The sequence below is a fragment of the Nycticebus coucang genome, chromosome 10, assembly GCF_027406575.1.
Source record: "Nycticebus coucang isolate mNycCou1 chromosome 10, mNycCou1.pri, whole genome shotgun sequence".
Classification (NCBI taxonomy): Eukaryota; Metazoa; Chordata; class Mammalia; order Primates; family Lorisidae; genus Nycticebus; species Nycticebus coucang.
The window spans coordinates 46,615,050-46,631,738 of NC_069789.1; the positions used below are offsets into that span (position 1 = coordinate 46,615,050).

Below are 16,689 nucleotides of genomic sequence, written 5' to 3' on the forward strand. Positions count from 1 at the left end.
TACCATTGTTATCCCCACTGGTGCAGAAACTAAAGGCCATCCAAAGAAAAAGAAGCTCATTCTATTGTACCTGTCACTGAAATCAAGTGTTTTCAAATCACCCTTATAGCACGTAAATAATAGTGACAAAAAATGAAAAATTTTTAATTTGCCCAAAAGAAACATGTTCTGTAGCAATTATGAGTTCTTGATGAATCTCCTTATTCCTCTAAGCAAATTTGAGCAAAATAATAAGACCAGATGCATAAACTGTAAAAGAAAAACTTTAAAATAGCCGAGAATCTATGTTGGGGCCTTAAAAGTGGAAATTTTAAGAATGTAAGATTCTTTTCCCTAAAATGTGCTTCAATACATGTATAATCTGCATGGTCACGTAATGGTGCCCAGCAATATCTCTCTGCCTCCCCTCCATCCAAACAGACACTGCTTTACTATCACCAGAAAACACATTATATGTTACACTTACAAGACTTCTGGGAAACTGACTCCTGAGGTACTTCTAAGGAGAATCAAACTTTTTAACTGAGTGGCCCACAAATATTGACACTTTCACTCAGCGTGGCTATAGACTGAGGATGCACTAACCAGAGATCTCTCACTTACACATAATAATACATTCCAAAAAATCCGAAAAACCCAAGATAGACTAGAGTAGAATCACATAAAGAATATTTTTAATACATATGAAACTCTACTCATAAGAAAAAACAGTTCTGTACAGAGAAAGCAAGCATCACCCGCCAAATCGTTACTAGAAGGGGATAAATTAGGACAGAGAGAAAAATCAACTTATAAGATATACAATTGCAATCAGTGTAACCTGGCTTATTGTACCCTCAATGAATCCCCAACAATAAAAAAAAATAATAATAATGAAAAAAAAGGAAAAAAAATAAGATATAAAAGTAATCTTAAAAGAGATTACCTATTAAATGCTAAAAAACTCAATTCCTTGTACAAATGGGTATGTTTGATCAGAGATGAGATCTAAAAGAAAGAATTTTAATAATTTAAAAAATATAGATCTAATAAACATACATTTGAAGGGATAAGTATAATTCTAGATATTTGTTTTGCAGTGCTTTAATTCAAAATTGGAAAAGGGAAATACTAAAGTCTGGAAATAGCACCATGATCTTTAACATCATTAAATGCACATTGCTCAATTAAGTGCTTAAAAACTCACAAGCCAGGGGAAAGAGACACATAAATGAATTGAAGCTGATCCTTGTCAAGTGAAAACTAATGAATCTGAGAGAAAGTCAGCCAGGCTCGCCTTTTCAAATAACGGTTTCGGTGACCCAGGAGAAGGCTCAAGAGCCACCATGACACTTGGCCAAAGGACACGATTCAACAATGCTGATATGGAAGGACCAAGCATCATTAGAGAGATAACAGAAATTTTTTATAAAGAAGAAAAAGAAAGAAAGCCATTCTTATGCTAGATTATAATTCCTCCTCTTCTGGAATACTGTCTACCGTTCTAATTGACACTTATAAAAGTTTTAACTGAACAGAACAACTAAAATAATCAGGGGACATTATAACTGCCAAGGAAGAGATTAAAAAACAAAATCATTAGAAGAGCAAAGACCCAAGGCACACATGATCAAGGATTATAAACATAAAGAGTTGGATGAGAATGCAATGTAGATGTGGCAAGGACTAAAGATTGAAAGAGACAGTGTTACTATCTTTAGAAGAGAATTACATGACTTTGTTCATGAAACTCACTAGACAAATGACTTAAAACATAAAGGATGAAATTTTACAAAAGATCAAATGAATAGAAAACTTTATTGAAAGGAATGTGAGCCATTTATCTCAAGAGAAGATACAAGCTGAAATGTAATTACATTCACAATATTTAGATAAATTATGCTCATGATTGTACACTCATGACAGATTTTTCATAATGTCATTGATACTCAAGGTACAGTCCTCCCTTTTAAAGCTACGGCACTGTTTTTAAATGTACCATGGTACCATCATTAACAGTAGAAATACTGGGCTAGATCAACTACTGTTCTTAATGCAGCTGCATTACTCCCAGTTGGTTCTCTGCCTCCAAAGAGAGGCACAGAAATAGCTAAAAAGAGATGGAAAGTACTGCATTCCCTGACTGATAAATATTTAACCTAATCTACATGGATATTTAATCAATGATAAAATAGGCATGAATGGGGCCATGGGTCATGCCTATGAGCTCAGAGCAGAGAACCCGAGTCGAATGGCTGAAAGGAGCCTGCATCCCTTCCCCAGAAGCCTCTCTTTTTTACAGTGCCATGAGTTCTAGTCCACTCTACCTTACTTTTGAAGAGAATGAGCCATTTGGTCCAAAGGACCATCAGGAAATTTAAACTTGTTTTACTTGTCTTCCAATTCTAAACTTCACTTAGAACTGAAGTTTGAAAAGAATCGCCCCATAACCTTCACAATACCAACCAAATATGAGAAAGAAACTGACACCTTCTAAGGAATTTTCAGTAGAGTTCATCTGCCACTATGCATTAGAGAAAATCATCAAAATTACAATGATTACAGTCTTGGTCTTAAATGCAGTAATAAAGCCATAAGGACTGAACTCCAAAAAGGTAGCAGGGGGCATGAAAATTATGCAATTTCAGACGCTGCCAAAAAAAAAACAACACCTTTTCTTGATTATCATTGACCCCAAAAGAAGAGATATGGCCAATAACAGAGCTGTTTGAAAATAAGAAAACGGAAAGGAAGAAAGGAGGAGGGAAGAGAGAGAGAGGGGAAGGGAAGGGGGGAGGAAGAGAGAGAAAGAACGTGTCTGTAAACCCTGACCTGAGCACAACCTGAGTGAAGTAAGAACCTTTACTTCTCCACTACCTAACTTGTCTGGAATCTTCTTACGTGTCTTTCCAAAGCACTTCTTTTCCTGTTATCATATCATATCCCACATCAATATGGGATTGGTCAAATTTTACCATTATCCACAGGCTAAGATAATTATCCTCAGCACCTGCAGATACATATTTTCATAAATGCATTGTTAGGAAAAGCCCCTTCTTTCACAGTAGATCCATCCATTATTCTGCTTCCTGTTCTTGTGGAAGCAGAGCTCAGTACATATCCCCCTCCAACACCACGCTTTCTCTTCTGGCATTAATTCCTCTAAGGATCCGGATTCCACTCACCAAAGAACACAAAGCAAAACATTTGCTTTGGGCATGAAACTTTAAACACTACAAGTGTGAAGACCCTAAGGAAAGAGTAAGTCCTGGGGCAACTCTTGTAGGCTCCACTTCATGCAGTTTTGAACATTGTGAAATCAAAGACATGTCCAAAGCATCATCAATCTGACAGAGACATTTTCTATTTAAAGGAATTCTATGGTCAATATTTTGGTGGGGCTCTCTATTCTATTTCCTTCGAAATCTGTTATAGCAATTTATGTCTGCATTGCCTGTCAAGACATCTGAGTCAAAATGGCCCATGTTGTGAGCTGCTCCACCAGAAACAGCAGCATATGATCTTTCCCACACCCCACGCTACCCTGCCGCCTCCTCCCCAACCACAAGGGGACTTAAGAGTTGGTGGCCCTCTGTGCCAGGTCCTCTATGTCAAAAACCTTGCACACCACATGTAAAAGGAAGACTTAGAATATTCCTTGTTCCCAACACAAGAAATGATGAATGTTTGAGGTGATAGATAATCCCAATTACCCAGATTTGATCGTTGTACACTGTATATTATGTTTGTGCCAAAACATCACAGTACCCCATAAATATCCATACAAATTTTAAAATAATTTTTAAAGAGAAAAAAAGGCTTAGAATATTCCTGAATCATATTCCAAATCACCTATACAATGGTGATTTTAAAAATGGAAATGGTAATGGCATGCATTTTTATACATCATGTTAAAAATTATGTATGGAAATATATGTACAGATGTCTACAGACACACACAAACACACACACATATACACACCCCTCAATATATAGTTATGTATTTACACGTCCAAAGAGAGGTCTTGGCCAGTTTTGGGTGAAGGGAATTTCTAGTGTTTATCCTTCACGCATTATTTGAATTTTGTACAGCAAGAAACTAGTATTACTGGGTGGTGCCTGTGGCTCAAGGACTAGTGTGCCAGCCCCATATACCAGGGGTGGCGTGTTCAAACCCGGCCCTGGCCAAAACTGCAAAAGAAAGAAAGAAAGAAACTATTATTACTTTGAGAATGTTGGAAAGCAAGAAAGGATAAAAGTCCCATAATCCCGGAGGTAGAGCATAGTGTGTCCTTAACAACTATCTCCCTCTCTCCTTCCTTTGCTGGCTCTTCTGCCTCACCTGGGCATGCTCCAGCATGACTAATGCCCAGCCACACAAGTTTTAACATGATATTTTAGTTGCTCTTTGGTTGCCTTATAATTGTACTCAGTTTACCATGTTTAGCCCTGGCATTGGCAGACCTGCTGTCTTCTGCCTGGGATCTGTGCTAACACAGCACAGAGCATGCAGATGCCTTAAGCAGTGTTTACTGGGTTTATAACCCATCAGCAACTTCAAATTAAGAAAGATGCACAGCTCCTAAGTCTAATTTGGTTTATAGAGTTAGAGAAAAGAGGAGCTTACAGTGAGAACATACAGCAAAATAAGGTAGCTTCTGAGAAGGCAGTTTAGTGCTATGGAAACAAGCATTAGAGTCACCCGGTGGCAGCTCTACGATTCTAATGTTTGCTGTGCCACTTCCAGTGTCTCCAACTGAAAAAGGCCGAGTCGTCTTAGGTTAAACAGTCTGTGCCTCAGTTTACTCATCTGCAAAAGGGGGATAAAAAGAAAAACCTCTCTGTTTCCTGACCAATATATATGAATATGTATGTACCTCAAAAAAGACGCAGACTTGGCCTACATATTCACTGGGTGTCTATTATACTATACGCCAGACATTGTGCGGCACACGCTCCTGCGTCACTGTCCCAGAGAAAAGTTGTAGCGATGCAGTCCCAAGGAAGAATCTGAACAAGGTGACTGTTCTTTTTTTTATAATGAAATTTTATTTTTATTTATTTTTTGTGGGTATTGACTTTGTTTATTTATTTATTGTTAAATCATAGCTGTGTACATTTGTGCAATCAAGGAGTATAATGTGCTGGTTTCATATACAATCTGAAATATTCTCATCAAACACTTTAATATAGCCTTCATGGCATTTTCTCAGTTATTGAATGTAGACATTTGTATTCTGCCTTTAGTAGGTTTCACCTGTACCCATTCTAAGATGCACCGTAGGTGTGGCCCCACCCATAACCCTCCCTCCACCCTGATTTCCCCTCTCCCTTCCCCTTCCTTGGCCCTTTCCCCATATTCTTGTGCTATAGCTGGGTTATAGCCTTCATGTGAAAGCTATAAATTAGCTTCATAGTAGGAGCAAGGTGACATTTTGTCTCTTTCTGAACTGCAGGGCACTATGTGCCTCAGTTTCTCCATTTTACTAACATGAATTACAACAGATCCTACGTCTAAAGGATGTAGGAATTGAGTAATATAATGTACTTTAAAGTGTAAAAAGTATACAACTATATGATAAAATGCAAACACAGAAGGCACAGCACTCAGAATTTTAAGCCATTATCATAATTACTATTGACATATCCACCCTGGTCAAACCTCATTTTAATACTGTCTATCTGACTGAACTTTACATTGAAGCCTTGCTTTTAGCTTAGACTAAATAAATTATCAGCCAAAAACCATTTTGAAATGTATTATAATATACATGGTAGACATAAAGTTTGTGTGCAATTTATTATGTTAAACTATTTTAAATTGCACATGAACTTTATGTCCACCCTGTATATGCAGAAAAATTTCCTATATTCTTACCATTCCATCTGTCAAATACCTTTCTAGCAATTATTTTTAAATAATATTTCTTTTTAATTACTTCAGTTTCAGTGATATTGGTATATAATGCTTACATTCCACTTTTCTAATTTTTTAACCAACACTTACTAAATAACCTTCACACACTGTTTGAAGGTAAAATTATTTTCTGAAAGACAACTTTTATGTTTTATAATAAAAACCTAAGTATTACCAGGAAAGGTGATGATATTTTACATGAAAATGTCTCAATTGCCACTTGATGTACTTATACATTAAAAAGTATTTCTCTTCTAATGCTTTCCTTCTGAAAGTCAAGCCAGCATGATCAGAGGAGTAGGGAGAAAAAGCAAGAATGATTTATTCTTCAAGAACTCTCATGGGAGAGTTCTAGGAAAATTGGAAATTGATGAGATTTCCTTTAAGACTTCAATAGCCCCATTTGGTAGCCCAGTTGCCTCTGGGAACGCTCACCTTGGAAGCCCAGAACATTTAAGTAGCACCTAACTTATCTGGTAAAATAATTCAAGCTACTACATTAATATGCTTCCAAGAAGGGCCTAAAAGTGCTTTTTCCAGAGATTAATCCAAAGGACAGAAAGTATTAATATTTACAGGATGTTTGGACGCTTTGCAGACTATATTTATGTCCCTAAAATCTAAATTTAGGTCCAAAAAGTTCAACAAGAAGAGTAAAATCACCGGTGAGAAAAGAAAGCCATTTTAGATGCTTTCTGGACAACATGTCATCATGTTCATAAATAAAATGATAAAAGATGAGCATACTCTTTCAGAGACTGAGGCCAAATGTTTAACACTCATGGGTACTTATGTAAACTGGAATGACAGCCACCAAACCACTGCATATATAACCATATAGTATCACCAGCTACTATATATGATTAGCTGTAAGCCAGTCTTCATTGGGCAAACCATCCTGTTCACCAGTAGGAGAGCCATGATGTAATTCTAAAACATAAATGCTCACATACCTTCAATGGCTCCCGAGCTTAGAGATATATCTTTTAAATGTCTTTTTAAAGCGTCTTCAAAGGAAAATAAAAATAAAGCCTTTGGAAGAGATCTGGGGCATGGAATGAGATAGTTCCCTATAATGAGAAAAATGTCCTTGAAATCTTAGGTCGTAAATCAATTATTTATGTGCATTGTGTGATTTCTACTTATTGAATTGTTTGAGGGATCACATTCTGTTTATTTTAACCTACATTCATTCCCCAATTTCTCTGTCAATTCCTTCTATGTAATGATAAGTTCCATGACAGATATCTTCAGTCTGGCCCCTCCCCCATGCCAAACTCATACTTGCTACATCCTACTCAACATCTCCACTTGAATGTCCTAACAGTTGTCTCAAATTTAACATGGTTGTGCTGGCTTGGACTGAGCCTGAGCTGTTATGCTAAGGTGTTTGCATAGCACTGTCCCCCTGGTAAAGGGATGAGACATGCAGATCAAAGTGTTGCTTTACAACCATGGCCTGAGGAGTTCCGGAGAGGTTGGTAGCAAGGACTTGTCACCATTTTACTGAGAACAATGCATTTGGTGCATTTTGTGCGTCTGCTCTTGGTGAGACTCCTGGAGACCTCTGCCACTGGAGCTGGTTGCACAGTAAACATAAACATATGCCTACATGACCAGCAAGGTATAAGAAACTCTGGATAACACCACATTTGGGGTTCATTGATTCCACAGAGTTCCATGTACACAGAGATGGATCTTGATCCAAGAGAGAACGTCCTGGTATAGACTTGCCAGGGAGGTCACTGGAGCTGACCCCTGGCCTCTCCAGACACCTTGCCATCATGCAGTCTGCCCATGATGCATAATTTTACTGGGTGCTACTTCTATGTTCCTGCAAAAAAATTTAAACCTGTAAACACCACTCTTTGGGATTGGGCAAATCTTCCTCAGTAAGTGAAACCTGTGTAACTGATACAATTAGTGTGATGTCCAAAACTAAGCCCCTAATATTACATCCCAAGCATGCTCTTCCTTACTCTTTCCCCATTTCAAGAAAATGGGAATCCTATTCTTTTCATTCCCAAAGACAAAAACGTTGGGGTTATCCTTGACTCCTCTCCCTTGCACTGCACATGTGGTCCACACTCAATCCTCATCAACTCTCCTTCCAAACTATATCTAGAACATCAGCATATCTCCCAATCCCCCCCTCTGCTGGTTACTCCCTTAGCTCAAGCCCCCTCTCATCTCTCACCGGGATTATTACAACAGCCTCCTAACCTAACTCCTGGACATGGCTTTGAGCAGACTATTCTAAATACCACAGCCAGAGAGATCCTGTCAAAATGTAGGCAGGAGCTGGATAATATTCTGCACCAGAAAGCCAGACTCCTTATAACTCACTAGACCCTACACAACCTGCCCTGCACATCTGCCTGACATCATCTTCTACATCGCCCTCCCAGCATCCTTGCAATCCCTCTACATGCCAGGAACTCTCACTCAGCCAGGACCTTTGTGTGTGCTCAGCATTCTGCCTAACTATTATTCCCCAGACAGCCACTTGGCTTGTGCCCTCACTCCTTTTATTTAAAAGTCGCCTTATCAGTGAAGTTTCCCTAGTGAACTTATCTGAAATTAATAACCAACATTTCCTATGCTCCATGATGCTCTCTTTTTCCTCCTAAAATGCGTCACTATCTAACACAATACCTTCCCCATGTAAAGGTAAACTCACTGATGAATTTTCATCCATTTTATTCTTCCCTGTATTTCAAAACTTAGGACAATGTACATGGTAGACATTCCGTAAATAATTTGTAAATCAATGATTATGGAATTAAGATAAATTAGTGTTTGCAGGGTTTTTTAAGGCTCGTATCACTGGTATTCTAGGAAGGCCATGTTTATGTATTTATCCTGTGCCTCCAAGTATCCTCTGAGGCATAGCCAAGTACCCAGCAGTACTCCAGCTGGAAAAGACTAAGCCTAGAATAAAGCCTGCCTCCCTACTGTGGAACAAAAGGCCCCAGCCCACTCTGTTAGGGCTGCTCACAGTCACGCACTCAGGTGCTGGAGCCCACCACGTCCCTTTCACCTCAAACGGCCACTTGTTCCCTTTCCTTCCCCTAGAGCACTCAAAGCACCCTGAACTCCAGTTTTCCTTTTACTTCTTCTTCCGTGTCTTCCCAACTCTAATTTCTTCTTCAGTGCCCCCAAGACATGGATATTTGGAAACCTGTAGCACTTCCAGCTCTAATCTGTAAGGACTTATACTGGAACTATGCCTGACTGTGTAGTCCGGCGCTCAGGAGCTAAAGCATAAGCTCTAGCTCTACCCCCCTGAGTTTGAGTAACAGCTCTACCACTGCACACTCTTGGAAAATGAAGGTCCCCTTGCCTCAGTTCACACATTAAGTTAAATGCAGATAATAATCATAAGGCTGTTCAAGACAATTAAATAAGATAATACATGTAAAGGGTTAGAAGGGCCTTGCACACAGTAAGTGCTCATTACATTTTGACTGTTACTAATGACCCCTTGGCTGTTATTAATGCCTCTCAAAACTGAAAAAATGTTTCTATGCGTGTTTCTGTACTGACATCACTTTAATTTAAATGTGATGGGAGCTCACAATCCCACTGTTCAAAACACCTCAATCCAGCAAGCTTATCTCCATTTTGATATCTCTGCCCCTCCTCAATCTCTTCTTAAGGGCGGGTGTCAAAAACAGCACTTAGAGCTATACACGTGTTTCTATAACAGAAGCAGCAGACATTCTCACATGCTTAAATGCTCCATTCCCTGTATCTCCCCTTAGATCCTCCACTCCACCCTGTGACACAACCACAACATGGAATCAGGTTACGTAATCCATCCAGAGGAGTAATTAATAACCTGGGATCCGGGACCACATTATACTAACTGCACCTGAGGCCGGCCTGCTCTCTGACCATTCACTTTCTCCTTTTCTACTCTCTCTTAAGGAAAGACAATTTCTTCACCACCAACCCTAGAACTGCACTGCTAAACACTCCTGCAATTTACCTCTTCAGCACTGAAATAAGGTAAACCCTGAAAGAACAGGCTTCTAGGAATAATGCCTGGCCAAGATTCTAAAGACCTGAACTCTCATCCTGATAAGGCAATAGAGGTAAATCACCTGGGTTTTCTGTGTCTTCGTTTCCTAATCTTTAATGATGTGCTACAACCGACTAATACACCTGAACACTGAATATATCTAAATACGTGGCAAGAACACTTGGACATTTCTGAGAATCATGTAAAGGAAATTTAATTCAAATAAATGATTACTGGCATATTTACCTTCCTCCCTATTATACATTGATCTTGATCCTTGGAACCATAACATTATAAAGATTTCTTTTATCCAAAAAAAAAAAAACCACTATATTCAAGGAGGAAATATAAAGGTGAGTGACAGGACAAGAACTAACAGGCAACTTCTGCATTAAAAAATACTGAATCTGCACAAAAAAATATTTTTAAAAAGCAGAAATACTCGATCAGCAGTGAATACTAATGAAGAATATTAATGAATTGCCCATGCAGAGCAGAAAGAAAAAAAATAGGTCATATTTTAAGCTCTGTTTGTGCCCATTCCAAAAACAATTTAGCTCCTACCTGCCATGACCTTCGAGCTATTTTCAGAGTCCTGACAAAGTCTGGGTGAGGCCATTTTCAAATTCACACAGGTTTTCCCTTAGCATTGTCCTGAACTTCTAGCCATTTTTTTTCTTGCCCAGACCAACCATCTCACCCAAGGTGGTAAGAATGCAGCAACTTGAATTGAAAGCCACAACCCAATAAAGGAAAAAAATGGGGGGCGAGGGTCAAACAACAGTAAACAAACCTAATACTTTTGAGCACCTGAATGGCTTAGATGAAATATCTTCTTACTCTCAGAACAATCCTACTTGATCGGTGTACTCTTTCCTCATTCCAAACAGATCATTAAGAGGAAAATTACCTGTTCAAGACAACATTTCTAATCTCCACTGGAGTTTAAAACACATCTTATCTGGCCCCAAGTTTGAGGTTTTACCACGACTCCAGCTTGCCTCCCCACCAAGACAACCAAGAGCTCTTCTTCTAAAACCCAAGGGAAGTAGGGATGCTTCAAAGATTTTTAGTACCTTCTAAGATTACGTGGCACAAAGAATGAAATGAAACTGATCTGACATAGGACTAAGGAAGAGGGTGAATAATGTCAACAGTCTCACTGCCAGTACTAAATATGTCACCATCATCTAAAACTAATAGAGAATTCAGTATATGAGTGAACAGTATTATCAAAATTTAAGCCAAAATTTAAATCGAATGTGTCAGATGCAGAAAAGTCTGAATGTGATAAGAACTACATAGGTGCCAGAGAATATTCGCTTTGATAGTTTTCAATAAAACTTGATGAGGACTGGTGAGCGTATGCTGCAATAAATAGAGAGGGCAATGAAGGACGGAGGGAGAATTTGGGGATCCATAGCAGCAAAAAAAAAAAATAAGAGTAAATGTCTTAGAACAAAACGCAGGATTAAAACCCATGAATTTCTTCCCTCTATGTACCAATCCCACTCATTCAAATGGTGTAAAATTATATATAAAATAAGGAAGCACATGCTCAGATGATGATTCACAGAGATAAATTTTCAGTCCAATAGGAATTAAACCAGGTAAGAAGAGTAGGCTCAGGTGGTTCCTGTGGCTCAAGGAGTAGGGCACTGGCCCCATATACCTGGGGTGGCAGGTTCAAGCCTGGCCCCGGCAAAACTGCAAAAGTAGGCTCTATGGAAAACAAATGTGTATACAAGTAAAACTTTTTTAACAACCAGTTGAGTTTCTCCTTGTAAGAAAATTCTAGGGCTTTTATTTTTTGTCTGAGATTCTTGGATTGATCAATGGACTGTTTTATGGGGAAAAAAGAATCTACCATAAAAATGTAGCCATCTCCAAAAACCCTCACTGCAGCTTAGAAGTTGCTTTGGGATTAATTTTTGAAAAGTGTTTTATCTGTAAGGATACTATTCTGCTATTATAGAGTAAATTTAAATTAGTTTTATTCATAAAACCTATTTTTCTGCATAGTAGTAAATTGTTTTTAAATGGGTGTTAGAGAAGCAATAAATAATCGCTTCTCCCAAGACACTTCAATAAAGGTAGTTATCAACATTATACCTTGGCTAGGTTAAAGATGTGAGCTACAATTTGATAACTATGAAGGGTATCCATCACAAGAGGGTCACATCCTAAATTTAACTTTTTTATGATGGCCACTGCCAAGATCAAAGCATTTTTCTATCTTCCATTCTCCTTTCATTTGCCACAGCCGAGATTCTCAGTGGGCAATGACCATCCTAACTAGGAAAGCTTCCTGCATGGTAACCCCAAGTCCAGGGGTATCCACTGGCAGTTCTAAGGCAGAGCACAAAGAAGACAAAAGGAAAGAAACACAGCAGAAAGGAACAGTGGGGGGGAGAAGTAAAAGAAAAGACGAAGAAAATAAGGCAGATGTGAGAAAAGAAGGGGGGAATCAGAAAGGGGAGAGAAGCCCTGGGGGAAGGGACATTCGCTAATCAGCATGAAGCTGGACAAGACTGCCCTGGGCGATGGCTGTCTCCTCCCAGCTTACTCTTTCTTTCCCTTTAGGGGACATGAAGTACCAACTCCTCTCATGCCATTCGTTACCTGGATGAGTTCGTCCAGCTCCGTGGAATTGACACAGGAGTGCTGGGATATGAATGTTTGCTTCTGGATCACAATGGTGGTCCTCTGTGAAATCTCATGAGGCTGCTCCAATGCCTTGAACACAGTGGCTCCGATGATGAGATAGAGGACAACCACCAGGAAAATCGTGGAGACCGTCTTCCATTTCATAACATTAATGGTCGTGTCACTCTCCACCCGGGAAGCAAGCACTGTGGGTTTCGTGGAAAACGAGAGCCTCGGTTTGGAGTTCTGAGCGGCAGATTTAGGATCCAGCAAGTCAGGTGCCGCCACTGACAACAACAGAGAATGAGGGTTAGGTTGGAGGAGGTTAGAGGGGAACTGGACGGGCTTCTTTAAGGGGTCAGCAAAGGTTGACTCAACTCCACTTGGTCTCTCGGGGGAAGAAAGCTCTGGAACCAAACCAGGAGTGCTTTCAGGACTCAGGTGGGTCCCGATATATATAGGGTCCAAGAAAAAGGGGCTGGATCTTTGCTCTCTGCTGGTATTGGAGTTCCAAACGGGAGGGAAACAAAAACAGGTGTCAGATCAAGAAACTTAAAAAAAGAAAAGAATGCCTGAGGGCTTCCTAATGAATTTCTAAATTTATGCCTGTCCATTATGCTACCCACACAGAGATGTTCTGAAATCCCAGGAGTTGACGGTACTAAACTAGGTATCTGTGTACTCAGAAAGAGGCTCATTCATGGTCTATTCCTGTTCTCAAGAACTTTGTACTGTAAGACATTAATATGAAGAACACACTCTATTTTTGTTTTAAAATTTATTGGAATAAAAGAATCGTATTATAAGTTTGTGATCCAAACATTGTTGCTCAAAAGAAATCATTCCTACTTTTCTGGTAAATCATGGTGGTAAATAAACCACTCCACTGTCCAGTCCTTTTTTTTAGCCTATACTCCACAGTGGGCTCACAATGACACAATCTGTACGTTGTTATTCCATCTCCAACATGTTTGAAAAATAAAAAGCTCTTACTAACCATTGTGGCACAATCCTAGGGACAGCCAAGAAAAGACCAAGTTTCTTCCTTTTCAACAGTGAACAATATCAAGAAAAAATAAAATTAAAACCTTGGCTCACACCTTAGACCCTACGTGCTCTGCTCAGAGCTAATTGCTCCATTAGAGGGAATTTATATGGTTCTCGTACAATCCCCACATACACTGAGGTGACTCTAAATTCATTTATTATTTATCTCAGCTGTTCAAAAATCTCATTAATGGATTTCTTTTTAGAAAATATAATAGATATTAATCTTCTACTTCTAAGAGGAAAACAATCCAGCTACTACAGAACAATTTGATTGGAAAGGCAATATTGAACCAAAGGGGTTAATAGAATGGCCAAAAAATAAGGCACTTAAAAAAACCACCAACTCAAATAGAATAATCAATTTAAAGTCCATAATTGCTATAGAATTGTGTAAAATTGCTGTCATGTGTATAATTGCTGTCTTGTTTCATAAAATGATAACCTAATCTAAAACACACTTTTAGAGAAGTATATAAGAAATCTCCGTGGAACAGCACCAAATACCCCACAGGTACCTGAAATTACTGGAGGATAAGACAACTAATAAAAAATGTCAATTTTCACATGCCTACTCACCCTGCCCTCTTGCCTAACACTATGAGTTAAATGTAAGTTACCATAGTTTGAATTCATAAAGTACATCTTTAGTTGCCCATTGACAGAAGCTTGGCAAATAAAGATCATTTGAAACTCCAGACTTAATTAGTTTTGTAAAATGATGGCATATGACAGAGGCTCCTCAACCAGCAAAGCTCAGAATGGTTCTAACTTTGAAGAGATAAAATTAGAGCTGTGCTGAGGTCTTGTGTCCATGGCTCCAAGTGGAGATTCCACATACGTGGAGATTCCACATAGGTGGAGATTCCACATACGGGTAGCTCAGTACAGCAATCCTAAGGTTCACCCTGCTACATACAGGTAGGCACACATTTCTCTCCTGATGCATTCACCTGTTCTGAATAAAGCCACAAACTAGTAGACACTTTTATTTGTAAAGACAAATTCATTCAAAATGAACAACTGGGCATGTGTTTAATGTTTTAATTTGATAAAAAACTTTTGTAATAGAAGTACTGATTAGAGCTAAAATCATGTCATCTGCAGACTCACCACCACCCCCATCTGCTTAGGCCGTCTGAGTGAAAAATAAAAGTCATAATTTAAAATTTAGCCATCTTTGGAATAAAAATCGAAAACAAATCACACAGCAGCTCCACATAATCTCTCCAGGTCGCGGTGCTCTCACGTGGGTGATTTTTCACATCAGTGGCTTCCAGTCTGTACAACTGGAAAACACCAAGAATGTTTACCTTGATGCTACCAATCAAAAATCCCACCAGGGCGTCTGTCATCGCATGCTTTGGGGGAAAGGAGACAGTTTGTATTTTTTCTTTTAAGATTATGTGTGTGTGTGTGTGCAGCTAATGCCGTTCCTGAAGGAGTGTAATTCTTTTAAGCTACTGCTTTATTTTTTAATTAACAAGAATAGACATAATGAATATTTGGCAGACAGAATGGGCAGAAACTGATGAAGTACCTTTTTTTTTGCCCCCTGCAAAACAGCGTTTTCCCTGTCCAATATGGGGAACCTCTGGGCTTCCATCTCCACGCTGGCTGTCTGGTGTATGCTCAGGAGAGAAGCCGCCCCTTCCAAGCACTCTCGCCACCACCGCTACCCACTCCCCTCCCCCCAGCCCTTCGCCGGCTCCCGGCGTCTTAATCCACGTCTCAGATTCTCACCCACATATGTCTCCACTCAGGCCGCCACTGACCACCAACCAGCAGGAGAAACAAGATTTTTCAGCACCACTGCCTGTCCCACCACGCAGTGGGCAACAAGTGTGACCAGGGTCACCATGAGTCCTGCCTGTCGGCTATTCCCAAGGGCTGACCCTCCTTCTCCATCAGAAACTCCCCTAAGGTGTTCCGAACCCACGCCCGAGGCAGATGCAAAAAACCCAGGCACCGGGGGGAGAGCGGGAAGAAGCGGCCGGGAGAAGATCAGAGGATGGGTTTGCCTGCAAACCCAGATTCTGACCCAACACTTTGGACGGGAAGCGAAGATGGGGACTGTCCGCTTGCCGCCAGGGTGGCATCCGCAGCCCTCCCCGGACGGGCTGGGGCGGGAGGGCGCAGCCGGAGGGGCTCGGGGTGCCCGGGGGTCTCACCTCCTGCTCTATAGCCGGCTCTCTCCCGCGAGGCGCTGGGAAGCATGAGGCATGCAGCATTCAAAATGTTTTTTGAAAAAGACGGACTTGAAGCTTTTTTTATGAACACGCCATTGTACTCACTTCTTATTCAGAGACCGGCTGCGCGCTCCGAGCTGCACGGGCAGGCATTTTCCCCGGCTTTGTTTTACAAGGTGGGGAGAGCGGGGCTGGACGCGGGAGGGGGTGGGGGGGGAGCGTGAGAAGAAACGAAATCGCGGGAAGGAGGGGACACCGGCAGGCTGGGCAGAGGGCGAGGCCGAGGCCAAGTTGGGATCGAGAGCCGCCGCCCCCGCGTGCGCCAGCGGCCGGGCCCGGGTCACCCGGAGAGCGCGGGCGACCCGGGTCCCGCGCTGGCCCGCCGCCGCCGCCGCCGCGCGCTCGGTCCCGGGCTCCCCGCCGGCGGGGCCCGGGCGCGGCGCGGCACGGGGGCGGGGGGTGCAGCCCGAGCTGCCGTGAGCCCCGGCGTCTTTGTGAGGGAGCTTCGCGCGACCCTCGTTCGCATGTCTTTGTGCGTCTCCCCCGGCGGAGCCCTCCGTGCCCCGCGGGGGGTGCGTGTCCAGGTCTCTGCGCCCGCAGCTCCGCCGCCCTCTGCTCTCCCTGCCCGGCTCGCGCTCTCGTCCCTGGCCGGCTCCCTGCCTGGCTTTCGGAACTCCCTCCTCCTCCTCCTCCTCCTTCTCCTCCTCCTCCTCCTTGCGTCCTCCCCCCTCGCTGCCGCTCCGCTCGGGTTCGCCTCTCCACACCCCCTGCTAGCCCGACCCTCGCCGGCGTCGCCCCTGCAAGGTGCTGGCTCCCAAAGTCTCCCGCGGCCCGGCCCGCCTCCCAGGCTAGGGCCACAGCCCTTCAGCTCACCTGCTGCCTCTGCC

At 41.5% G+C, this 16,689-nt stretch overlaps 1 protein-coding gene across 4 annotated transcripts in view; it reads right to left on the reverse strand.

The window, feature by feature from the left end:
* Positions 1-16,689, reverse strand: part of KCNK2 (potassium two pore domain channel subfamily K member 2) — a 240,850-nt gene that overhangs the window by 133,011 nt on the left and 91,150 nt on the right. For 2 of the 4 annotated variants that reach the window (XM_053607779.1, XM_053607778.1), the window contains exons 1-2: positions 15,785-16,380; positions 12,543-12,853 (exon numbers count right to left, since the gene is read on the reverse strand). In XM_053607779.1, coding sequence (XP_053463754.1) covers positions 12,543-12,853; positions 15,785-15,830 — 357 coding nt within the window. In that variant the 5' untranslated portion in view covers positions 15,831-16,380. Of the gene's footprint in view, positions 1-12,542; positions 12,854-15,784; positions 16,381-16,689 lie in introns of those variants that run through there. The other 2 variants (XM_053607781.1, XM_053607780.1) reach the window with 2 other exon arrangements.